Here is a 26,039-nt window from a genome sequence, read left to right as displayed (position 1 = left end):
CATGCCTGGTGACATCTCAGAGCGCTTAACAATGGTGGAGAAGAAGATCGAGCCGGGGGAGGGGAAAGGTGACCATAGGCGCAGTCGAAAAAGAAGGTCTTCAGGTGCGACATGAAGATGGGAAGGAGGGGGCGAGGCAAAGGGGTTGATGGAGGGAGCTCCAAAGTTTTAGGGCATAGTGGCTGAAGGCATAGCCGCCGATGATGGAGAGGAGGATTTGGGGGACACGGAGGAGGCCAGACGCAGTAGAGCGGAAGCAGCAGGTACTGCTGTGGGGAGAGGTTAGCAAGATAGGGGAGTGCCAAGGAATGGAGGGATTTAAACACTAGGATGAGGATCTTGAAGTCGAGCTGCTCTGTGACAGGGAGCCAGTGGAGTTTGGCAAGGACTGGCGTAATCGGGGTACGAAGTTTGGTGCGGGTGAGAATGCGGGCGACGGAGTTTGTGGCACACCACCAACTACAGTAGCCCCTAACTACACCCCCAGTAACTCCCAACTATAGAACCAACTCCAACTACAGTACCCCCAAACTAAAGTACCTCCAACTACACCCCTATCTACAGTACCCCCGAACTACCGAAAGCATGGTCGAAGAAGAGGGTCTTGAAGGAGGCAAGTGAGGAGGTGAGATGGAGGGACTCTGGGATGGAGTTCCAGGGAGTGGGAGCAGAGAGGCTGAAGGCCTGCCCACCAATGGTGGGGCAGGCAAGGCAAGGGACACGAATCAGGCCACCTCCCGCTGAATGGAGGGAGAGGGCAGGTTGGTAGGGGGTTAGGAGGTTGCAGAGGTAGGGAGGAGCAAGGCCATGGAGGGCTTTGAAGGTGAGCATCAGGATCTTGAATTGTATCCTCTGTATGATGGGAAGCCAGTGGAGTCGGGCAAGGATGGGGGTGATAGGGTCGCGGAGCCTAATGCGGGAGAGGACACTGGCTGCAAAGTTCTGGATGATCCGTAGTCTGTGGAGGGAGAAGTTGGGGAAGCCGACAAGCAGGGAGTTTGCGCAGTCGAGCATGGATGTGATGAATGCATGGATGAGGGTCTCGCCAGCATGCGGTGTGAGACAGTGGTGGAGCCGGGCGATTTTGCAGAGACGGGGAAAGGCAGAGCAGGTCATGGCACGGATGTGGGGGATGAAGGACAGTTGAGGGTAAAACAGGACACCGAGGTTCCGTATTGGCTGCGTGAGTCATAGAGAAGGGTGATGCTGACAGCACCTGAGGAATAGAGGCGCTGACGGAAACCAAGCAGGAGGGCCTCGGTCTTGTTGACATTTCAACTGGAGGAAGTTTGCTATCATCCAGGACTTGATGCCCGACAGTACAAACCCCCCCCACCTCCCCCAAACACACTGATTTGTATTATATCGATTAATAAAACTTGTTCAGAGCAGATTAAGTGCAAGATGCCATCTTCCCTTAGCATGGGTAGTGGTGTGTGCAGTGAAGAAGAAATGCATTTAGATGCAAATAATTGAACCTGGGTTTTACTGTCCAACAAATCCCCTGATGAAACAAAGACTTGCTGTTCAAACAAGTGAGTTTTTTTTAACAGGATGTAAAATATACTGTTTATTCACAATAACAGGCTACAATATTTGACTATCGTACACATTTTGTACACAAGTTAAGTAAACGGCAAGCCTCAACTTTTATGACACAAAATTCTGGGATTACAATGAAAGGAAACCAAGCGAAAAAAGACAATGGAATGATATGAATTTTGGCAACTGTACATAACAATGCATAGCACTTCTCAGCGTTTCTTTTAATCATGATGTGTAAATAAATTACAAAATACAAGCAACTTTATAAAACAAGGGCATCCTGAGTTTATAAATAAATTATGTCCTTCATACATAATGTGACAGGAGTGTTAGTTGGTAGCAGTTCCAGCTGTGAGATTAACTTTAGTTGATAGAGACAGAAAGACGTATAAACATTTAGAGCTGAAACTGCCTCAAGCACCATTGAGAGACAACTATTCGCAAAATATAATGCACAACTTTGGGAAAGACCACACAAAGCAAAACGTGCTTCTCAGGCAGATAAACACCTCAGTCCTGCTCTTTAACTGACTGCAGTGGAACCAAAAGGCATTGCCACCCCCAGGGAATGTCCTTGTTATCTCCAGGAATGGCTGTCAAAACTCATTGACCCATCAACCAATTCTAGTAAATGATTAACTTCTTTATGCCTTCAGAGTCTTTGATTGTGAAACAAAAACTCTTTTGGCAAAATTATTAACCTCACGAAAACCAACTCCAGCATTGATGGAATTGAAAATTCTCATTGACCGATTTGGCACATCCAGTAAGGCCTACACCCTAGCCTTAATAGTAGCTATATCTCCAGCAGCATCAGTTGTGCTGCTGTGATCATTATACTGATTTTTTTTGCTTTATTCTATAAACTAACTTTGTTTTGACACTTTCCATTTCTGCACAATCATTGATCTTTGTAGTTGGTTAGGAAGAGAAATATTGGAAAGGACACAGAGATTCGAATGTGCCTTCCCACCAGATGTCTTGATGTGGGCTTTGTTGTGAATCTCCCTAAATTACTCTGGATTCATTTTCTTCACCATTATCTGCAGCACAGCAGTGAACCCTAACATCTTTCACTAGGATTCTGCAAGATCCAAGCCGATACTATCATTACAGCATTATCTCTTGCTGCTATTTAGTGGTGACTATAGTTACACTGTACAAGATTTACATTTGTGTTTTAAGCAGGAGAATCCCTCTTCTTGGATACTTCTACCTGTTTGTAAAATAGTGTGATAATACTGTCATATTGTTGAACTGGGAATATTCAGATCCGAAATGATCGGAACTCTTTCTAACCCGGGTTCTTCTCATTCCCTATAATCCTCTTTCCATGTTAGCTTCTCCTGTTTGGGAAATGGTGCACCTTTTTCGTGCGGTGGTGGTGGGAGGAGTTGATGTAGGATGGAGGGGGTTGGCAATTGTTGCTCCACCAGGGTCCATCTTCAACTGGATTTTCTCCTTCAATTTGTCAGACTGGCAAACCCATTGTCAGGACAGATGTGGAGGATAAACAGCAGTCGGGTCAAGATGTGAAGTGGCATCTCCCTGTGAGAGGGAACACTGCCCATTCTGTTGCATCCTTAACTGGAGATTCCTAAACACCAATAGGTATAATCTGCAACTCATGGCACAATATTTGTATGAATCTAAAATTACATTCAACTCTCACTCTAACATCCTTCAGAGGGTGTGTGTGTGGGTGGGGGTGGGAGTGGGGGTCGGGGGCTGTGGGAGGAGGCATTTTACAGCGTTATAGGATCATATGTGTAATATAACTGTGAGCTAAAACATTTGGGAAAAACATCCAGCAAGTAAATACTGTAAGAGAGAGCCTCCCTTTGAGCGAGAGAGGACTTCCTCGTGTGTTTGTTGAATAACACCTCAGGAGACTGCAGGACACAATGTGACTTGTGTCTGCTGAAGAAAATGGGAGAGGCTAATCCACGAACGTTACAAAACACAACACACCCAGTCTGCAAATGGCACTTGCATTTACAGAGGGCAGCAGTGCAGGCAAGGTTTGAATTGTGGCATGTACACGTCTGTTCCAATTATCCCACTGATTGCAGTCGGCAGCCACAGTGAACTGAAAGGAAGTGTTCAAGGTTTTTCTGGCTATTTTTCAATTTTATGAATAAAGAGTCCTTTCCAGGGATCATCTGCCTGAGAGACTTCACAGTCTCTCTCTGAGTGGCCTTGATACTGTTAGTAAAAGACAGTCACTTTAATAATGTGCTGTTCCTGACAACTATCCTACTCTATAAATACAAGTTACGTAAAAACAGCAAGTAGTTAAAACACCTATTAAAACCATCTGATTTCATTCTTTACAGAAACATTATCTTTTTTTTGTTAAATGTACCTAGTCTGGATTTCAATGCTCAAAATCCACACTTCGATGCCCTGTACAATACGCCAGCCTTTATATCTTTTTTTAAAAAAAAGTACCGTGGAGTGTCCTTTAAAAATTGGTTCAAAACATTACCAAATCATTTTCCTTGACTCCACCCCCCACCCCCCCAACATCTCCCTCCGCACACCCCCCGACCCTCCACAAAAAGGTATGATTTTTGCTGTATTGCTGTATAGATTCTCCACCCTCTTTCCATCCCCCTGTTTTAAATCAGCTTTCTTTTGTCCTTGAGTTTGGTGAGACTGTGGATGCACATGAACAGGAATGGTATGCAGGTTCGAGTTATTACATCTGGACAGAATGCAGCCTGTGCGCAGGTTTACAAAACGGATACTGCTTCTATAACGTGTACAACAAACTTATCATCTAGCACCAACTGTACAATAATGAATTTGTTGTAAGATTTTGGAATAATATATAATAAAAGTTTACAAGGCACTTGTAGTCCTTTCTGTATATCCTTTCTCAGTAGCAGCCCTTCGTTCCCCTGCGCAAGGGTTGGGGTTGGGGGGGTGGGGGGAACTAGCGCAAGCAATTCATATTTACACCTAAATCAAAATTCCTCAAAGTGCTCAGTCTATCTCACGAGAGAACGTGTATCCTCACATTCCAATATCATCCCCTTTTCTCATTTAAAATTTGTTTGCATACATTCCTCTGTGAGAAATCTCTTTCCGCCTACATGCTCCATACTTTGCGCCTACACTCTTTCTCTTTCTGTTATCTTTGGATGTCTCCTTTTCAACTCCCCTCTTTTCAGCCCCAGCCCCGCCCTCTCTCACCCACCCACCCCCTTCCCGTTGTCATCATCTTCACCGGGAGCTTAACGCCGTCCGCGGGTGATATCAAAGCACGTGATCATCATGAGGTGGGCTTTGCAGAAATTGACCCGGTGCTGAAGACGTTCCGTGACGCACTCCAGGGCTTCCAAGTACTCCAGCGAGTCCACCTCAAATCCTTGGTCAAGGTCAACTGGAAGAGAAAGCAAGGCAATGGGTCAGGGCACAACCAGAATGTTCAAACACAGCTGGATACAAACATACTGACTACCGTTTTCTTGGAATTGTGGACTAGACCAGTTTAACTGGACCTTTGGTTTAATTATACCAGACTTTACACTCATTATTTGCATATAGGATCTGTCTTTCCTGGCTCTCCTGTTGGCTCAGTTGGTAAGGTAGTTTAGTCCAAGTGCGATCTCAGGATAAAGGATAAAGGATCTGGCTCAGTTATAATGCTTCTAGTTATTTAATAGCAACCAACATTCACTGACCAAACTCACACATGACCGCCCGAGATAGAGAGAGAGAAAGAAAGATAGAACAAGCTTGCTACTTCAGAAGAAGAAACAGAAGAAACTAGAAAAATGAAAATTATTTTGTCATCCCATATTCTGCCTGATATCTTCCCAACACCATATGCCAAACAATGGTTCAGAAGTTGAACCGTCTGTGTGGTGTGCCGCCCGCAGTCTATTCTGTTGCGTAACTAGCAGAGAGCAAAAACCTGTTTTGTGTCCCCTGTCCGATCTGCCTCACAATCAGCGGGCAGGCTTTCAGCAATTCTGCCCCCACTCTGTGGAACTCCATCCCGAGTTCCTCCAACTCGCTCTCTCCCTCAACTCTTTTAACTCTCCTACTTCCAGCTCTGGTGCCCAGCCTGTGAATATGCTTTGTACTGTACTGTGTCAGAACCACGGAAATTTATAGCACATAAGGAGACCATTCGGCCCATTTTGTCTGTGCTGGCTCCTTTAGGAGCAACCTTTCAGTTTAATTTACCTGCCTTTTCCCCATCCTTGTTGTATAACTAAATGTAAGAGCCATTTCTTTCTAACAATATCTTCCTTCCTGCAGCACAATAGCAAAGAGAGGAAGTACCCTAACATGGAACAAATATCGGTGCTTTCACCTCAGCAGCAGTCTGCTTATGAACGGGAACTGACAGGAAGATAATTAAAGCATCTTGGTTTTACAAGTCACTCTCTTCCTTTCCTCTCCCGAGTAATATTCCCATTAAGAGGATGGAATGTTATCCTCTTCCCACAAAAATAAATAATACACTTTGTGCATTCGGTTCCAGATTATTCCCTGCTCTGCAATCACTGCTAGTCGCTTCTTGGTCAGTACAACACAATTTACATTTATATGCAGTTCATGTCGGGAGGACATCTTGAAGCTCTTGTGCACTATCACAGTTTAATTTTACAAAAGGAAGCCCACATCTGCTCAGGTACACCCTTCCAGGATGTCATTTCTTCTGGATTGATTGTGTTTCTCCTCTACTATCACTGTGACCTCACAAAGGAGATCAGTGCAATGACCAAAGTATTGCCTGCAGATCTGCACAAAACTGCCTGCAAAACTAATCATTTTTAGAATATGTCCTTTCACAGGCCTGTGCCATGTCGCTTGTTTTCAGTGACATTCCTCGCCTTTGTGAAAAACAGCAAGCCATTTTTTCCCTTGTGCCTCCCTGCAAAAACATAACCTCAGCTCTATTTACTTCAATGAGTTTGCAATGACTGCTTTTCTCAGACTTGGGCTAGTTGACCTTGGCAGCAATGCCTTTCACAATGCACAGGCTCTTGACTAACAGGTCAAAGATCAGCAGGTACTTACACTCGCTGATCCATTTACTGGGATCCAACATCAGTCTCTGCTTGGTGGCTTCCAGCTCCTTTTTCAGCACTTCATATTTGGTTTTGACATCTGAGATCCTTTGCTGTCGGTGCTCCAGTATCTTCAGCTTTGCATTGAAACATACAAATCCCCGCAACTAGAAATTGGTTTTAAAAAGAAATAACCATAATTTGGACTTTTTAAAAAAAAATCCCAGTTGTTCCCATTTATTTTGGGTCTTCCAAGGGCCTGCCCAGCTAGAAGATTGGTAGTGTTGTTTACAGGCCTCCCCACAAGAATTTTTCTTTTGGTCAACTGGGTGTCTGACACACAGAAACCCATCATCGTGCTTAAGAGTATCCAAACCACATATTTAGAAGTCTTACACTCGTGTTCAAATCCATTCATTCTCTGGCACCTCCCTACCTCTCCGATCTCCTCACTCCCCAATCCACCTGCTCCCCAGTCTCCTGCTCGTCCCTCGCACCCTCAGTCTCACCATTGGTGATCGCGCTTTTAGCCACTGCAGCCCGAAACTCTGGAACACTCTCCCTCAACCCCTCTCTCCCCTTTTTAGGCTCCTGCCTGAAGCCGTTCCCCTTCGACCGTGCTTACGGCTACCTCTCCACCACTCTCCCCGGCTCAGATTCAGGTTCCGTCACTGTTAAGCTCTCTTGAGACGCTACCCGGCATGGAAAGCGCTATATAAGTGCAAGTTGTTTTTGTTCTTGTATGCAACCTTCACATGGGCATTTCCCTGCATTTAGAATAGAATGTATACTCAGCCAGTGTTTTAATTGGCTATTGCAACACCGCAATGGGCAAATCTTTACTTCTGAAGATCTACAAACCTTGTTGTCTGCTGCCCGCCTCCTTTGCAGTCGCTCCACATCATCAATTTCATAAACTTTGATCTCAAATGGCTCTGCCATCCCTCTCTGTACAGGCCGCAAGTCAACCCAGCGGACACCAGAGCTGTTTGCCGGCTTCCGTGCTGGGGACGCCGCATCAGGGGACAAGGTAGGCAGAAGACGCCGTCTCTGGGAACCTGAAACAGGAGACAAAACCAAACAGTGGGATCTGACATGAGCTTAAGATAATAATAATAATTTTATTTGATATAACACCTTATCACTTCAAAACATATCAAAGCACTCTTCTCAAAGAGTTTTCTCTAAAGCAGAGTGTTTTTGCAAGTAAACTCTGCAGCCAATTTGTGCACAGCAGCCTTGATCATTCGAATGTAATGGCGACACTGTGATTTTGAAATGTGATCACCTCTTTTTTTTTGCAAATCTGATTCTCGGTCCTGACACCAGGAGAAAATCCCTCTTTACAAATAATACCATGGGATTTTTAACCTGAACAGATTGACAGGACTTCAGATTAACATCTCCATCTGACAATGCAGCACTCCCCCCAGCACTGCACTGGTGTAAGCATAAACTATCAGATCTGGTGTGAATAGTTTATGTGTCAGAATGTTTCAGTTACAGATATACCCAGATGTGCTGCAGGTGCCTGACATCGCTCTCAACAATAGTTGCTATGAATGTCTGCTTAGACATTCAATTCCTGCTCAGTTGGATCGCATCCCATGAAGTACTGCCAGGACCCAATTTAAGAAGAAATTCTATAATGTTTCAAAACGCTGTCTGATCTGAGATGTGATGAAATGGTTTTAAAGCTGAGGTCATGAGAAAATTTGGCCTTCTGGTGCCGTCTCACTTTCACAAACTCCCCATCTGAAAAACATTAGCAGAAATGGTGGAAAGAGGACGGGTGATATTCCTGAATATCAGGCAACTGTGGGCGACACAGAGAAGGAACTAGTGGCATTGGCATTCTCACTGCCATTGTCTCAGTGAAATAACTCCCGAAGACGAACGGAAGATGGCTATAAATCAGGATACTATTAAAGGGAACATGGTAAGAAATTACACTAATGTGCTCTGATTTGCATATGTAAATTGGGTCAATTAGCTTCCAGACATTCGCTTAAAATGAACCCCCACCACCCTCCACCACTCCCTGTATGTCTTATCTTTATGAAACTTAAACAGAATAATTGTTATGCCATAAGGGATGACATATTAATGAATTATGCTAATTGGTCTGAATTTACTATGCAAATGCAGTTAATTACAAAATAATCTTTCCCCGGAACTCAAAAGCTTTAAGTCTTATCTTTACAAAACTAGGGAGGGTACCAGTGGCTTAACTTCAGGGAATACTCGACTAAAATAGATTAGAGAAAAGAAGTGTTCAGTCCTGCATAACCCACAGCTCATTAACCTTTAGTTCACAATCGGAAATGCATTCAAAGGTGCAACAGAACTGTGTGTGCAGCAGGCAGAAGGTTGATTTAAATACAGATGTCCCTCTATCAAGCAGGAAGATCCTGTTTAAAAGGCTTTACCCATCTACTCTTAATATCCCTCAGTCGCTCTATTGTCTTCTCAGGCCATGCTACAATTCAGGAGTAAGTGAGGCAGGATATGTGAGAATGACCCAATCATTCTCCTGATTCTATCTCTCATGTGTATACTTCTGCACAGTTGCCTCTCCACAATTGTTCAGTTGAAATCAGGATACATAGCTCCCAGCACGGTCTGGAAAGGAATGTAACCTGTGTCACACCACTCTTCGGTGCCACGATAATAATAATCCTTGCATTTCATAGAATCATAGAATCATAGAAACGTACAGCACAAAAAGAGGCCATTCGGTCCATCGAGTCTGTGCCGGCTCTTTGAGAAGAGCAATGTAATGTCAATCCCACTCCCCAGTCCTTTCCCCATAACACTGCAAACCCATCCTCCTCAAATACCCATCCACCGCGTTTTTAAAAGTAGTTATTGAATCGGCCTCCACCACCGTTTCAGGCAATACGTTCCAGATTCGAATAACTGCATGATAAAATTTCTTCTCACCTCCCTTCTGCTTCTTTTAGATACTATTTTGAATCTGTGACCTTGAGTCACCAACACACCCACCAGTGGAAACAGTTTTTCCCTTTCTAACCTATCAAATCCCCTCATGATTTTGAAGACCTCTATTAGGTCTCCTCGAAACCGTCTCTGCTCCAATGAGAATAATCCTAACCTCCCTAGCCTTTCCTCATAATCAAGGTCCCTCATTCCTGGTACCATCCTCGTAAATCTCCTCTGCACCCTTTCCAATGCCTTAACGTCCTTCCTATAGTGTGGTGCCCAGAACTGGGGGCAATATTCTAACTGAGGCCTAACCAGTGTTTTATGTAGGTTTATCATAACCTCCTGACTCTTATACTCTCTGCCCCTATTTATAAAGCCCATATGCCCTTTTTACAGCTTTATCTACCTGTCCTGCCACCTTCAAGGATTCATTTACCTGCACCCCCAGGTCTTTCTGTTCCTTCACCCCCTTAAGATTGTATTACCAGCCTATATTGTCTCCCCTCATTCTTCTTTCTAAAATGCATTACCTCGCATTTCTCCACATTGAAATTCATCTGCCATGTGTCTGCCCATTTTTCTATTCTGTCTATGTCTTCCTGCAGTTGGCTACTATCCTTCTCACTGTTTACCACTCTATCTAACTTTGTGGCATCCGCAAACTTGGAAATGGTACTTGCTATACCCAAGTCCAGATATTTTATGTATATTAAGAAGAGCAGTGGTCCTAATACTAATCCCTGGGGATCCCTGTTCACTTCCCTCCAGTCAGAAAAGCAACCGTTCACCACAACTCTCTGCTTTCTGTTCCCCAGCCAGTTCTGGATCCATGCTGCCACGGTCCCTTTTATAACATGGGTTTCTATTTTTCTTACAAGCCTTTTATGTGGCACTTTGTCAAATGCCTTTTGAAAGTCCATATAAACTACATCAACTGCACTACCTTCATCCACCCTCTCCGTTACTTCATTGAAAAATTCTATTAGATTTGTTAGACAAGATTTGCCTTTAATAAATCCATGTAGGCTGTCCCTAATTAACCCATATTATTCTAAGTGAAGATTTATTCTGTCCCGGATTATAGTCTCCAGGAGTTTCCCCACTACTGATGTTAAGCTGACTGGCCTGCAGTTCCCAGGTTTGTCCTTCTGCCCCTTTTTGTACATGGGAGTCACATTGGCCACTCTCCAGTCCTCTGGCACCACCCCTGTGTCCAACGAAGATTGAAAACTTGTAGCCAAAGCCTCCGCTATTTGTACCCGTGCCTCTCATAGTAACCTTGGCTGCATCCCATCTGGACTGGGTGACTTATCAACCTTCAGCCCAGTTAACCTTTTCAGTACTTCTTTTTTTCAGCACAGCTCACGTCTTCTTGACTTCTCAAAGCACTTCACAGAATAGACTGTAAAGTGAATTGACCATATATTTGTGAGGGAAAAGTGGCAGCCAATTACGCACAGCAGTGTCCCACAAACAGTCGTGGATTAAAAATGACCAATTTATTATTGTTTTATTTTGGAGGGATTATTATTAGGCATGTGGAGCAAGGAAATTTGCCCAAGGTTTTGCCCTGCCTGGAATTGAACCCAGGTCTCTCACTTTCAAGGCTAGTGCTCTAACCACTGAGCTACAGGACTCCACATTGTCACCCTGTCAGTTGTTCCACCACATAACATGTTCCTTTTTTCTTTAACAATAAGAGCGCTTCACTCTTCTACCTAGCTAAGATGGTGAATTGCTTTATAAAGAGCATCCCACAATATTCACTCAACTGTAAAAGGTTAAACCATCATAAATGACAAAACACCAGGCCACAAATTGGAACAACTAAACGCCATTGCCTTGCCGACAGGTATTAATGAAAATCTAATTGTATACATGGTTGAATCTACCCTCCTTTCAAATATGATTAAATAATTCAAGTTTATCCATACAAAAGTGTAGCCTGCCCCAGTGTGCTTTTGATAGAGGATCTTTTGACTTCCAATTTTGGGCTATCAGTCTATTGAAGCAGCGTTATTGCCTCTTACTCAAAAAAGCCCCCCAAGGTTTTTTATTTATATCTCAACGATGGATCAAAGTTCAATCTCATTTCATCCTGGACTCATGCAGCACAGCTCAGAGTACACTCCTATCATCAGACTGGGCTGGATTCGAACCCAGGTTCCAGTGTTGAAGGAATAGATGTTTATTAAATATCTGTGTTTACAAGAGGCCAGTCTCCCTGCAAAGATCGATATTCAGATAAACAGTTCTTAATTGCAGGCAATTGCAGGTATTGTGAGAACAAAACAGAAGCATATTCATTCCATGCATCTCCCTCGTAAATGGTTGCTATCACTGTTGCAGATGGATCTCCCATATCACGCTGTGCTCATCAATGCTGGATGTTTGAACAATAACTGATAATATGATGTGCCTCCAATAAAGGTATGATACTGCCACAAGATGAGAATATAATGCAGATGAATATGTTTCTAATGACTTCCATGGAGTGTGATAGTTACATGACCTGACTCTCGATAGGGCCAGGAGAGGAGAGGGCTCCTTCGAGGGCAAGCTGACAAACTCTACGATATTTAATAGATGGTATAAAACCAACCCGAGACAAAACAAAGCAAATAATTTGGTAAACAGATCATGAAAAGAAGCGATGGTATGAATAAAACGGAATGAAGGAATGAATCCACGAATAAATGATATTGTGGGACGCTCATTGTGATGCAAAAATTCCGCAAAGCACATATCCCCCATTGACTTTTCAAAAGGTCAGAGTTTAGAGGAGTCAGGAGTCGTAATTAGATTAAATGCTGCTGCAGTTTCTTCAAAAGATGCAGAAACCATCTGTTGTAGCAAGATAACACCAATTGCTGCTTTAGCATGGTTTGTTCAAGGTGAAAGTGGGAATGTATTTTTGCCTGTTTATCAGCTAAGATCTAATTCACCAGCGAGACATTTTATACATAATAGAATTTTACTGATTCATAATAAGCAAGTTTTATCTAAATTATACAGCTCTCCAGACTTTCAGTGCTGACAGTCGTTGGCCAGACTCCTTGCTCCACAACCAAAGACGAACCACAATGGATTTCCACTGGCCGGCCTTCTCCAGTGGATAGGTTTGATTTCAAAACAACCAACAACTAAAATCTACATAATGTTTATTTTAAACATGCAAGATTTCCCCCAAAGTATATTTGTAATTCGAATGACTGTGAAATGAACTGAAATACTGCCTTGTAGGTCGATTAACTGAGTAATTGCTATTCCTACAGATGTTTCTTACATGAGCATGCGGCTAAATGTGTCTCACAATCCTTATGTGGTGAACATGGTTGCTGTGGCTTCCTGCTAATTTACTTGGGTTGAACATCAACAAGACCGAGGCTCTCCTGATTGACTCCCATCAGCGCCTCTTCACCTCTGGCGCTGACAGTATCACCATCCATGGATATACACTCAACCTTGCGAAGCCAGTCCGGAACCTTGGCGTCTTGTTTGACCCTCAACTATCCTTTCTACCCCACATCCATGCCATGACCCACTCTGCCTTCCCTCACCTCCGCAACATCGCCCGGCTCTGCCATTGTCTCACTCCACAGGCCGCTGATACCCTCATACATGCTTTCATTGCAATGAGGCTTGACTATGCAAACTCCTTGCTTGTGGGCCTCCCCAACTCCTCCCTCCATAGGCTGCAGATCATCCAGAACTCTGCAGACCGTGTCCTCTCCTGCACCAGGCTCCGTGACCCTATCACCCCCATCCTCGCCCGACTTCACAGGCTTCCCATCACACAGAGGATACAGTTCTAGATCCTGGTCCTCATCTTCAAAGCCCTCCATGGTTTTGCTTCCCCCTACCTCTGCGACCTCCTAACCCCCTACCATTCTGCTCACTACATCCGTTCAACGGGCTCTGGCCTCACATCCCTCGCCTCGCTCACCCCACAATTGGCGGGTGGGCCTTCTGCCACTCTGCCCCCACCCTCTGGAACTCCAGCCCGCAGTCCCTCTGCCTCATCCCCTCCCTTGCCTCCTGGAGATCCAATTTCAAGACCTTCCTCTTCGACCGTGCTTTTGATCTCCCTGCTTCCCCCCCCCCCCCCCCCCCCCCCCCACCCTCTGCAACCCCGGCTCGGGTTCAAAATTCTGTCTGTCCAGTGCCTTGGGACATCCTCCCGACATGAAAGGCTCTATTCTGATGTAATTTTGTTGTTGTTGCCATGTCATCACAAAATCAGAAGACCAGTTCAGATGAAGAAGGTCATTCGACTGACCCATCTGATCTCATCCTTCCAGAACGTCCACCCTACCATCTTCCCATCACAGCATGAAGCTGCTTTTTTCAATGTCCAGTGTCTTGGCCCCAACCACCCTACCTAGCAACCTGTTACAGTCTTTAACGCCCCTTAGGGTACAGAAATATTTCTGGTGTCTGTCCTGAAATTGCCCTTTGCAACTCTAAACCTATGTCTTTTTGCTCTGCCGTCTCGAAGCATCCAAAAGTATTTTTCTGGGTTTACATTTTCAATCCCACTTAAAATCTTATATGCCTTTACAAGGTCCCCTCTGAGAAGTCTCCTTTCAAGACTGAAGCCTATCTAATCACTGCTCATAGCTCATTGTTCTAAACTGGGGATCATCCTCGCTGCTCTCCTCTGCATCACTTCCAGAGCCTAGGCTGTCCACTTATGTTGCAGTTCTCCAGATATGGCTTCACCATAACACTATACAGCTTGAGAACAACTTCTGGGAATCTGAAATCAACTGAACTTCTACTACAAGAAGGATATAAGAGCAATGGAGAGATTACAGTGTAGACTTACTAGGATCTTACCATGGATGAGAGGACTCAGCAATCAAGAAAGATAGAGCTTATCTTTCTGGAGATAAGGCTGTGAGAGGGGACTTGATAGAGGTGTTTAAAAATCAGAAAGGGTTTGATAAATTGGCCATAAATAAGTCGTTTCCACTCGTTTTTTGAGTCCAAAACCCATAAATATAAGATAGTCACTAGCAAATCTAAAATAAGTTTAGGAGGAACTTCTTTACATGGAGAGGGGTGAAAATGTGGAACTCACCGCCAGAAGCTGTGGATGAACCTGATGTATAAACATATTTAAGAGGAAACTTGAGAGAGAGAATAGAAGGATATAGGAGGGAAATAGTGAGAGGGGATTAAGATGGGTGGAGCATGACTATTGGCATGGATTAGTTGACCGAATGGTCTATGTAACATTGGTGTGGGTTTTTCAGAAACAGTGAGCTTGAATCTTCAAAACAAAACAGATATCATAAAGGCCACCCCAGCTCAAGCTTTAAAACTCTGCATCATAGAGTGCATTATTATTATGACGTATAACACTTAATGCATAAAAATCTCCACTCTCCAATATCGGGCAATTCTGGAGGAGGTACTAGAACAACTAGCCTTGGTACATAGCTTTATGCAGACTCACCCCTGGTTTCAAGGGATTATAAATCAATATCAAATGGCAGCAAGTGGGTTTATACCACAATACCCTATTCACAGCCAGCTCCAGGTATCAGCTGTGCCAAAGAGTCACTGGATCAAGAAGCTGAGACCATGTTACCTGTTGCCCTTTTCTCTCACCCTCTCCACCATCCCTTTGAGTTAGGGTTTGATCTGTGGTGAGGCAAAAGGGGACCCAGGAGAAACTAAAAAACAAAATTATTCTCCTGAGAAATTAAATTGAACATGGAAATATTTAATAAATACAACCTCCCATTTACACAATTATTTGATCACTGTAGTCCACTGCTATATTATTGGAGAAAATACCAATACTTGTAAGGGCATCACTGACATCCTCTTTAAATAAAAGTCATTTCAATGGATTTATTTTCAAGAGCCCGAGGACAGAATCTGTCCACTTCCCAGTGGAGGAGTCTCAGCACTGCTGACCCGACAAAATAAAAGGTGACGATGACCTTAATGGAATTCTAAATGCTTTTTATTAAAAAAAATCTATGCTACATGCAACTGGTTATTATCCAGTTTATTATTTGTGGGTGAATTTTCTTCAGACAATCAATTCCGATAATTCACATGACCAAGGTCATGAATGAGGGTCACAAGCAGCATAGATAGATAGAGAGACAAACAAGAAAGAAAGAACAAAGCTCTCACAATGAGAGAGACAGAGCGAGAGAGGGAGAGGGAAAGAAAGCAAGAAAGAAAAAAAGAACTATCCTCTTGACATCACTTGGAGGGTAGGGGATTCACCTTCAGTAAATTGTTGTCACATATTGTATCCTTACCAATTTCTCCACTGTGAGCTCCACTGCCTTCAGAAAACTCCAATCAAATGTAACAAGATGGATGATGTGGAAGGGGAGGAAATGTCCAACAGCCTGGAGTCACCCTCTTCCCTCAGAGGTGTGTTTGACTGAGTGCTTCTGGACAAAAAGACCCTCCAACACACAAGCCCCACTGATATCAGTCGGCCCTACAATGCTGTACACAGCAATTATTGCGGTGCGCAAATTACCTGCCACATCCACCTACAAATACAGTCACTACACTATATAGTAAATCCTGCACTTTGAGACGTCTTGATGACATGATAAGAGGATATATCAAATGCGAGGATTATTGTTATTACAATTTGTGCAAGATGAGAGCATGAAGAAAAATGTCTATCAAGGCAGAGATTCAAGCCTAGGGCTCCAGGAAGGAAATCCAGCTCTTCAGGAATTCACTGACTGACCACTGCCTCCAAGCATAAATCTCAAAGCAATGCGAGCCCACGGTGGGAGCCTGGCAATTAACATTCAGACAGTGTTTCTGTCTCTTTTCTCGATGCCAAGTAATCCAAATTCAGTATGCAGCAGTAATTTAATAGTGCAACATTACCATCCCATTTGTAGAAACCAGCTTCATAATCTGAACCTTTAATATATACGAGAGCTTTGGGATGTTAAAAGAGGTTTGGTAAACATGGTATCTGACGAAGATTGCAGTTTTGGGTGCACTACAGTGCAGTTACTTATTATTCAGGCAGTCAGCTGCTGTGGCCACTCAGCCACTAAATCCCCTCGCTCACCCTCAGTAAAATGCATTAGTTCAGCAAAACCTCCATTTCCAAACGCCTGTAATGCAGGCACCCCCTCCACAGGTGGTGAGTAGGCATCAGATCCAACACTCACTATGGGACTTGGAGCAGTCATCAGCTACTGACCCAGAAATGGGCTCAGCTGTTTATTTGCATTCAAACAATTGTGTACTGCGGGGACATTTCTGAAGAGGGGAGGGGAAGGGTGCATTAGTCTGCTAATAGCTCTTGTGACAACAATGAGCAGTGGGCCAAGTATTCCAGCCCTCTTAATCTGAAAGAATGCATTACACACGATCTGCTTTCATTGTGCCTAACAACGTCCGATTCGATCACGCTTAATGCTGAAAGATTTCATTTTTAACAAAAAGCCTATTACACTCATCTATCAAGTCATCAGAATATCCTGCAGCCCTGAGCTCAGTGCAACAGAAATGTGCCTTAAATTGTGCTCTGAATCCAGGCGTGATAAATATGATTACTCTGATCTCCTTTTATACAGCTTCTTGCAGGAAGAGTTCCTGCTTTGATCTGAAGCGAGCAAGACTTGTCTCACACTGGGGAAAGCCTGTTAAAAAAGGGCATGTTGGGAGGGGCTCTTGTTATACTCACCCCTCCTCCCCTATCAATGGGTTATCAATGGACACACTGTTACCGAAAGGGACCTTTAGGGTCTCCTGGGGGATTTTTCAGGTAGGCTTATGGCTGCTCCAAAATCTCCACCAGAGTTATGTTATCCTGCCTCATTTCAAAACCAAACTTGCGCTGCCATTAAGTTTTTACAGTAAATCTTTACAGTGAACATCTTCTTTTAAAAACAGGGAGGGATTAATGCTGCTCTAGACCAGTGTACAGATCAACAACAAGAATAACAAGTCAGAAATTGCATTGACTGTATATAATACCTTTCACATCAGGAGGGTGTCCCAAGGTGCTGCACAGTCAAAGGTTTTCACCTGAGCTGGGGGTTGGATTCAGGAGGGAAGGGGCGCAAGGGGGAATGGGGCTGGGGTAGGGGAATGAACAATGGCATGGTCAATCTATAGCAGTCACACTACCAGTCACTATAGAGCTGTACAGATCAGCCGACACTATATAGAGTGGATAGCAGCAGGGTCTGCAGTAGAGGAGGGGAAAAAGTGTCTCATAAACATCCCCATTTGCTTTAAGATTTATAACCCCTTGAAACCAGGATTGAGTCTACTTAAAGCTATGTCCAAAGGCTATTTGTTACACTACTGCACCTCCTCCTGAATTGCACAGCATTGGAGACTGGAGATCTTTACACATAAAGTATTGTACATAACAATAATCCTTGCATTTGATATGGTGCCTTATCATGTCATCGAGATAGCTCAGAGGGCTTCACATGATTTTACCGTGACTGAGTACTTTGAAATACATTTATTTTGAAATACTGTACATTGAAATGAATGATCACTCTCATACAATGAACTCACTTGGATAAAAGATTTGCATATTTTATGTTTGGGTTGTTGCTTAGAAGGAAGGAAATTAAGAGGAGCCTCCAGCTCTCCACTGACTTGATGACTTTATTTTAATCTCAAGAACAGTGCTGTGCGGTCTGTCTGATCAACCCAATTAGTGCTGGTTATATCAGAAGACCAAATGGTGATAAAATATGTAAATAAATGACTGCAAAGGAATTTGAGGATTAAACCCTGATGCAAAAAGTTAGTTTATAGATGTAAATATACTCATTTAACATGGTTATATTTAAATAAGAAATAATAGGACAAAAATTAAGCCTTTTCGGTACTCATTCAATTAAGAAGGTTGTAAAAAAAAGGTTGAAGGGACTTATGTCAAATATAAGAATGAATGTTATTTCTTGAGAAATTTCTGGATACTCTAAAATGCTATATGGAATAAACTTAGACCCATTTCTCCCCATATATTCTTCCTTTTAAAATCTTTATTCTTCACCCACAAAACACAGTCACTACACTTTACAGTGTATCCTGTGAAGCTCCTTGGGATGTCCTCTGATGTGAAAAGTGCTCTGTCAAATGTAAGGATTATTATTAGTTTATTAATAATAAATTCCCTATTATATGTACTGAGTTATCCTGGCTCCAGCTTATCCCTGCAGGTACAAGTCACTCAATCCTCAATCACTGGAAGTCTGAAGGGAAGCAAGGGTTTGGAATCGTAAATTGGCCTACATTCCCATTGAACAACTAATTAAATTTTATTGTTGTTGTGAGCCTTTTGGTGCGAGCATTGGCACTCAGTCTGAGATTAGCCACTGTGCCTAGCTTCATCATTGAACATGAATTCAAGATCATTAATCACTCCCTTAACTGGATGTGTGTGTGCCAGGAACAGGGCTGCATTTAAGAAGAGCATCGCTCTGTACACGGTTGTTTTTACAATTTCATTGCATTTGGGTCTTACAAGAAGTGAGGAAAACATTTACAACTGATGTGAAAGAATCCGCTCAGGTTTTCTCACTGAAGACAGTCAGTGCTCCGTGGTTCCCTGCAGAGCATCCTCTACACTGGCAACTATGGCATCAATTAACAGATTCCAACTTTAATCCAATTTTAGTTCTCTGCTTCCTGGAGGAGTGTAACTGGCTTTATATAGGCAGCTGTTAAAGCTCAGGTCTGGGTTCTTTCTAACTCTGCTGTTGTAGCTCATTAACTGGTATGCCAAATAGTCCAGCTGTTAACATAACAGCAAGGAGAATGTTATTAAGATTCAGACTGATAGCAAGATGGTCTCGGCAGCAGGCCTTCATCTAATTCCCTTCAATTTGATTTTTAAGAAAGGTAAAATATACTAGGGGGGAGCGGAAGAGAAAGAATGGGGTAATCCCACACACACACACTCCTCGAGGAAGAGGGGGTTTGCTACATACACTGACCTTGAAGCCTACAGAGGTCCAGACAGTCTGTGCTCACTACACAGAGAAGAAAAGTCTAATTAAGTTTTCCTGGTGTAAGCAAACTTGCCATGCTTCAGTGCGTCCCAAACCACAGTTGCAACTTGTGCTGTTTAACAATATCAAAGGCTAATTTGCACAAGGACCACATACAATCTCTGCACAGGCAATTTAACTTGCTGACTCTAGCTGTGTTGTGCCGCATTTGTTGGACAGTATATGACGTGATAATGATCTCTGATGTTGTTAGTTACTTCATGGTCAAACTAGACTTTCATTTTCACCAGTCTTCATGATTTTGCCATTGTTTTGTCTGAAGCCAGTCAAGTTCTCAACGGACCAACCAACCTTGTTTACATTGACTGTGTTCGCTGCCTTTCAGTCCCACTGCATTCTAATTGAGTTAGTTTATCAATATTGATTCTCTTCTGACTAGGTTGTAAACCGATGTTGGAACCCATACAGTCCAGGCTGACATTCCAATGCAGTGCTCGGGGTACGCAGCATAGTTGGGAGGTACCATCTTTTGGATGATCCGCTAAACTGAGGTCCTCTCTGCCAATCCAAGTGGATGTTAAAGATCCCACGGTACTATTTAAAAACAGAAAGGAGTTTCTCATGGTGTCCTGGCAAATCCCCAAAATAAAATTGGTCAGCTGCAGGACATGGCTGTTTGTGGGATATTGCTGTGCGCGTATTGCTGCATTTGCCCACAAAACACACAGTCCCTACACTTCACAGTAAAATCCTAGGAAGCGCTTTGGGACATCTTGACAAAATGATAAGGTGCTATGTCAAATGCAAGGATTATTATTATTATAGCATTACTCGAATCTTGGTATTTGCATGAACAGAGATGAAGTGCTGGAATCGTACCTGTGTTCATTCTCTTCTTAGGGGACTTGAGACTTCTGCACCTTCCTATAACCGAGTTGCCATTCTCGCTCATGGAGTCCTGTGCCGAGGATGCGCTCCCCGTGGCCTCGCTGTCCCTGATCATGCTCTCATATCCACTGCTCCCACCACTGTGGTAAAAGAGGGCTGTCTTCCCCATGGCTGGAGGCAGCTCCCCACTCAGAACGCTGCTGTTGTCACTCCCGTGGCCGCTGCTGCACCGATGGGGTTTACGGGGTGGCGTGATCTTACTGTAAGGTGAAGGAAGCACCTGCGGAGGGCACTTCTCCTCGCCAACGTGTGAGCCTCGCTCGTCCGTGTCTGTGGTCCCTCTCAGGTGAGTGGCCCTGATTCCAACGCTCCCTTGGAGTAACTCGGAGATACGTCCGTTGACAGCTCGGAGAGGAAGCTTGGCAACCACACTGGAACCTCTGCTTTGCTTGCTGCTCAGGGACTGAGTTGACCAGGACATGTTCTTGGAGTTCGGTGGCATGCTGGAGCTGCGGCCCACTGACTGGGGCAAGGATTTGGTGGAAAAGCTCAGCGTCTTTGTGCTGGATGCTGACAGGCTACGTGACTTGGGACTCGCCAGGAGCAGCTTGCTGACGGCTGACATTTTCGAGGTGCTGGACTTTGGAGAGACGGCCACAGGCAGGGATGCCCCCGAGTTCACAGGCGAAGACATGGCACTGCGACTCAAGCTTCTGCCTGTTCTGGGCATCGTGCTGTCCCTGCACGCACTGACCTTGGAGCCTACGGAGGTCAGGCTCTCTGCCCTTTCCAATGATAAACATTCATAATGTCCTGTGTAATTTCTGCTCAGAGAGTTGGTCCTGCTACTGAACTGCTCACTTTTCCCACTGCTTCCTTTACTGCCCTTGCCATTGCCACTCATGTCGTCTAGTGTTTTTGCCAGCGATGGCCAAGCTTGACTAGAGGTGCTGTTGCTGCCAGCTCCGTGCTGCGGACTGGCTCGGTTTCTCTGATCCAGGCTGGACTTCCTAACCGGAGGCAGTGGGGGTGTTCCCTTAGGTCTGCCCAGCATCGTGTGTTTGGGAGAAGCTACTCTTCTCTCCAGTGTGTTCCGTGGGCTACAAGGAGTGGAAGCCTGTGAGGTAGCAGCGGACCCACTTGTGCTTTCTGTCCCAAGGCACAGAGACCTCAGTGAGATACTATCGGGGTCATCCTGTTTGCCCAGCAGAGCGTGCTGCAGGCTCCTGGGCAGACTGCCGTGTTTCATGCTCTCGGTGGAGTAAATGGAGCTCTGACTGGTGGAGGTGGGCAGAGACATTTCACAGCCATCCACAACCCTCTTCATGGGGTCGGTGTGGACAGGAGAATCGGCAGTTTCACTGCTGCCGGCACTGAAGCTGTCCGCGGAGCTCTGCTTCCGGCTCTGGCCAAGGGCGGCTGTGCCCTTCGCCACCTTGTGGCTGCCGTCCAAGCTGACGTCATCCACACGTTTCAACCAAGGGTCGTCAAACTTCATTTCCCTTGCATAGCAGTTGCCGGGAGGCTCGGTGTCACAGTGATGAGAAAGCACGGTGGCAGACTTCACAGCCGAAAACACTTCATTCTGATCCAAGTTGATGGGCTTTATTGTGATGCAGGGGTGAACCGAAATGTTCGTCTTGATGGGGAAACAGCCATCGGCGCTGGTCAAGCTGGAGGCGTTGGATATTCTAAGGGTGGTCTTCCCCAGGGTGGAGATCTTGCAGTTCTTATTGGAGGTCATTTTATACAAGCTTTTGGCCTCACTGGCTCTCTCGGGCACCGCAAACAAATTGTCCACCACGGAGTATTTCTCGTTCCCCAAGTACGTCACGCAGTCGTCCTGCAGCTCCACGGGCTCGTCCAGCATTGAGGGGTCTGCCAAAGCCTCGCCATTGCCACCGCAGGTCTGAGCCACAAAGCTGTGACACGACTGCTCTCCGTCACTGCCGGTGCTCATCTCACTCAGCCAGCTGCTGATGGAGGAACGTCTGCTGGTGGAAACCAACACCTTCTCATCCAGGCCTGGCTTGGGGAAAGGCAGGAATTTGGTGATGCTCACTTCGGAGAAGGGTGACGCATTTGCGTAGCACTCGAGATCCTCGTTGATACTGCTGATAATGCTGACAGGCCTGGAGCCCGAGGCCAGGGCCTGCACTGAGCAGTCACTGTTAAAGCTAATAATGCTGGTCGGGCGTCCGTTCTCCAAGATGCCGCTGATCGTCAGCTCCTCGACCAGTGTGAACACCAGCTCATCCTCCCCATTCAGCTCCAGGGGCTGCTGCAGGGTGACGGTAGCTGTAGTCATCATATCCTTCGTTGGATCTGCTGTAACCTCCTGATCCTGGTCGGAGAAGAGTAGGTCCTCAGAACAGCCACTGCCAGAAGACACTGATTTCTTCATTGTTTGGGGACTCATTCCAACGGGGGCAGTTCGGATTTCAGACTGGTGCAGTGTTTCGTTTGGCGTCTTCTCACCATCCTTGTGTACAGGCTGAGCTGGAGCAGTGCTGGGTAAGGATACCTTTTGCGTGTACACTTTACAGCGCTGGGAAGGAGAATGCTGGGGCTTATATTCCGATGTCTTTGAAAGACTTGCTATGCCTAGTCTTGGGGATCCCATAGGCCTTGGTTTAGCTTCCACAGCAGCACCACCACCAGGGGCTTCTTTGACGCTCTGTACATTGTTGGCCTGTGCTCTCGGTGAGTTTGGTTGGGTGTTACTGTTCCCCATGACACTCCGAGGAGAAGGAGGTGCCGAGTTATTACTTCCTATTGGAGCAGAGGACTGGGTTCGGGCAGGAATTTCTTCCTCCGTTTTCTCCACATCAGTCCAGTGGCTGGGTATCAGGTTGTCCATGTTGCAATCCTCTGCTAAGTGCTGGACCTCAGCATCCTGAGATTGCACTTGCTCGTATTTAACTGACGGGTCTGCACCCGTCAGTGTAACCGGAAACTCTTCGAATGGAAACTTGTTCGGTTCCTCGCTGCCGTCAATGCACTCAAGTCGCTCTTGGAGCTCTGCAAAGGTGTTGCATTTAAGGCAGTCTTTCTCAGGGTGGGCGGATGTGGGCTCACTGCTGTTTTCTGGCTTTACCTCATTTTTATTCTTCTGCAGCGAGGGGATAATGGGCACAAAGTCAGGCGGCCCTTCATTGTCGGTCAGCTCCTTGTCTGAAAGAGCAGTGCCATTTGGGCCGACGTAAATAACAGTGTCACATGACTGCTCGCTGCTAGAGGAGTAGTCTGGGTCACTTGAAAGGTTTAGGATGGGAAGATCGGGCTCTACCGCTCCCCTCGGGTGGAATGGTCGGAGTTGTGTTGGCCTACGCATTCTCCCTTCTTCACAGGAACTCTCTCCACCAGATGAACTGGAAGTATACTGTTTATATAGAACAGAAGGAAGATAGTCAACACCATGCACAAAGCCACAGTTCCTGGATTGTATACTGAATGTACAATTATATTGTATAATCTGCAACTCCCTGCCTCAGTCCCTCAACCTCACCACTCTTTACCCGACTTCAAATAGCACTAATTGACCACGCCTACAGTCACCTCCCCTTATCTCCCAGTTTAGCATCAAACTTATTCAGCACTACAGTTATCCTGTGTGAAGGCCGCTATATAAATGCAAGTACTTAGTGTTGTTATTGAATGTACAAAAACATTAGTACTTTATTCACATTGGCTCACATTGGAATGCAGTCAATGTTTCCAAAAAGCAAAACAGGATTTTCTGACAGAAAAGAATACTTGCTCTGAATAGCAATAGCTCCCTGTCTAATAATGATCCAAACCTTTGCACAGGCAGTAAATTGGCCTGACAGGAGTGCTATGCCTTAATTGGCAAAGATCTGTGGTCAAACTACGAAGACAGCTAGTCGAACCACCAGCACATTGCCCATTAAAAACAAAGTTCATAAAAACACTAAAGTTTATTTTAGTTTATTAAAGTAGATCTATCTGTAGCAATTAGAGTTAGATGGGCACCGATATCCATTGTACCAAATATTTTATTTAAAAAAATCTTTTAAGATTGCTTTTAAGATATTTTAAATTAATAATTGGAGTCCTGTAGCTCAGTGGTTAGAGCACTCGCTTTGCAAGTGAGAGACCTGAGTTCAATTCCAGGCAGAGGGCGAAACCTTGGGCAAGTTTCCTTACTCCACACGCCTAATAATAATCCCTTCAAAAACCAAAAACAATAATTAATTGGTCATTTTCAATCTACGACTGTTTGTGGGACATTGCTGTGCGCAATTGGCTGCCGCGTTCGCCCACAAATATACAGTCAATTCACTTTGCAGTATCTTCTGTGAAGCGCTTTGGGACGTCCTCCCGACGTGAAAAGCGCTATATCAAATGCAAGGATTATTATTATTATTATTATAATTTAGGAGTGCCATACTATGTAAAGAAAGCATACATGACATAACATTTGGACAAAAATGTGTTCTTAAATTGAACATGTTTAACATGGAATAGCTTAAAAGAACTATCAGGGTATAATTTGGGTTATTTCTTAGTATAATTCATTAATAAGGAATGTTAAAATACTAGGATGGTTAGGATGGCAATAGAAAACAACACTTCAACTAAGCACATTCCAAGTAAAGGGTAGTTTTCGGGTGCAAAAATCAATAAAGCTAATGGGAAGCTGGACTGTTGTAACAAGGCATTTGGAATATAAAATCAAGGAGGTGAGACTGGAGGGTAGAGTCCTGGCTAGACTTAATTTGGAGTATTGTATACAGTTATCGTAGGCTCATGAAGGCTGTACTTGTCTTGGAGGGTTTCGTTGACAATTCACTAGATTAATCCCCAGAATAAAGGAGATAAGCTATAATGAGAGGCTGGGTAAATTTTGTTTATCAAGTTGGATATCTGGATATGGTTATTCCAGAGATTCTGCACTCTCAACTCAGGTTCCCAGTCAACCCTGTGAAGCACTTTGTCATGTCATCTTTCATGAAAGGCACCAGATAAATGTAAATTATTGCTGTTGTACATTCCCTAGAGCTGAAGGAGTTTAAGGGGTGATCTGATTTCGGTGTTTAAAGTAATGAGGGGAATTGACCAGCGAGATAGAGACCATGCAAACTGTACACATTCCAAAACAAGGAAACATAATGTCAAATTTAGACCGTTGACCAATTAGAAATTAGATTAGAAATTCTTTTTTCCCTTAAAAGAGTTGTGAAAAATGTAGAATGCTTTACTGCTGAAGGCAGAATTAAGTTGGGATGTTTAAAAAGGAGATAAGATTCTTGGGAAGAAAGATAATTAAGGGAAATGGAGAAAAGGCATAGTAATGTGATTAAAAGAATTGCCATGATCTAATAAAATGGTTAGATACAATATAATACAATTTACATTTATACAGTGTTTTTCACATCAGGAGGACATCTCAAAGCACTTAGATGGGTTGAATGGCCTCCTCCTATTTCTATAATAATAATAAACTGTTCACATCAGACCGCTGATCTCCATCTAGAATACTGTTTCTTTATAGCCTGGATGGTCTTTCCTTGCTCTAAGCTTTCCCACGTTGTTGTGGGAAGACAGAGGCCCCTCTTTGACTCAGTTTTTGTGTGCCAAATTCCAAAATTTGTGACCTGGTTTTGATGTTGCTAGCTCAATGGATCAA

At 44.3% G+C, this 26,039-nt stretch overlaps 1 protein-coding gene across 2 annotated transcripts in view; it reads right to left on the bottom strand.

Annotated features, from left to right (window-relative positions):
• Positions 1-1,554: 1,554 nt before the first annotated feature.
• Positions 1,555-26,039, bottom strand: part of kif26ba (kinesin family member 26Ba) — a 224,465-nt gene continuing 199,980 nt past the window's right edge. For both annotated transcript variants that reach the window (XM_042333290.1, XM_042333291.1), the window contains exons 12-15: positions 20,381-23,771; positions 7,434-7,630; positions 6,583-6,739; positions 1,555-4,933 (exon numbers count right to left, since the gene is read on the bottom strand). In XM_042333290.1, the coding sequence (XP_042189224.1) occupies positions 4,785-4,933; positions 6,583-6,739; positions 7,434-7,630; positions 20,381-23,771 (3,894 nt within the window). In that variant the 3' untranslated portion in view covers positions 1,555-4,784. The remainder of the gene's footprint in view (positions 4,934-6,582; positions 6,740-7,433; positions 7,631-20,380; positions 23,772-26,039) is intronic.

The sequence above is a fragment of the Callorhinchus milii genome, unplaced genomic scaffold, assembly GCF_018977255.1.
Source record: "Callorhinchus milii isolate IMCB2004 unplaced genomic scaffold, IMCB_Cmil_1.0 Scaffold3, whole genome shotgun sequence".
NCBI lineage: Eukaryota > Metazoa > Chordata > Chondrichthyes > Chimaeriformes > Callorhinchidae > Callorhinchus > Callorhinchus milii.
Note: the sequence above shows the minus strand (reverse complement) of the source record. Positions and strands in the feature narration are given on the sequence as shown.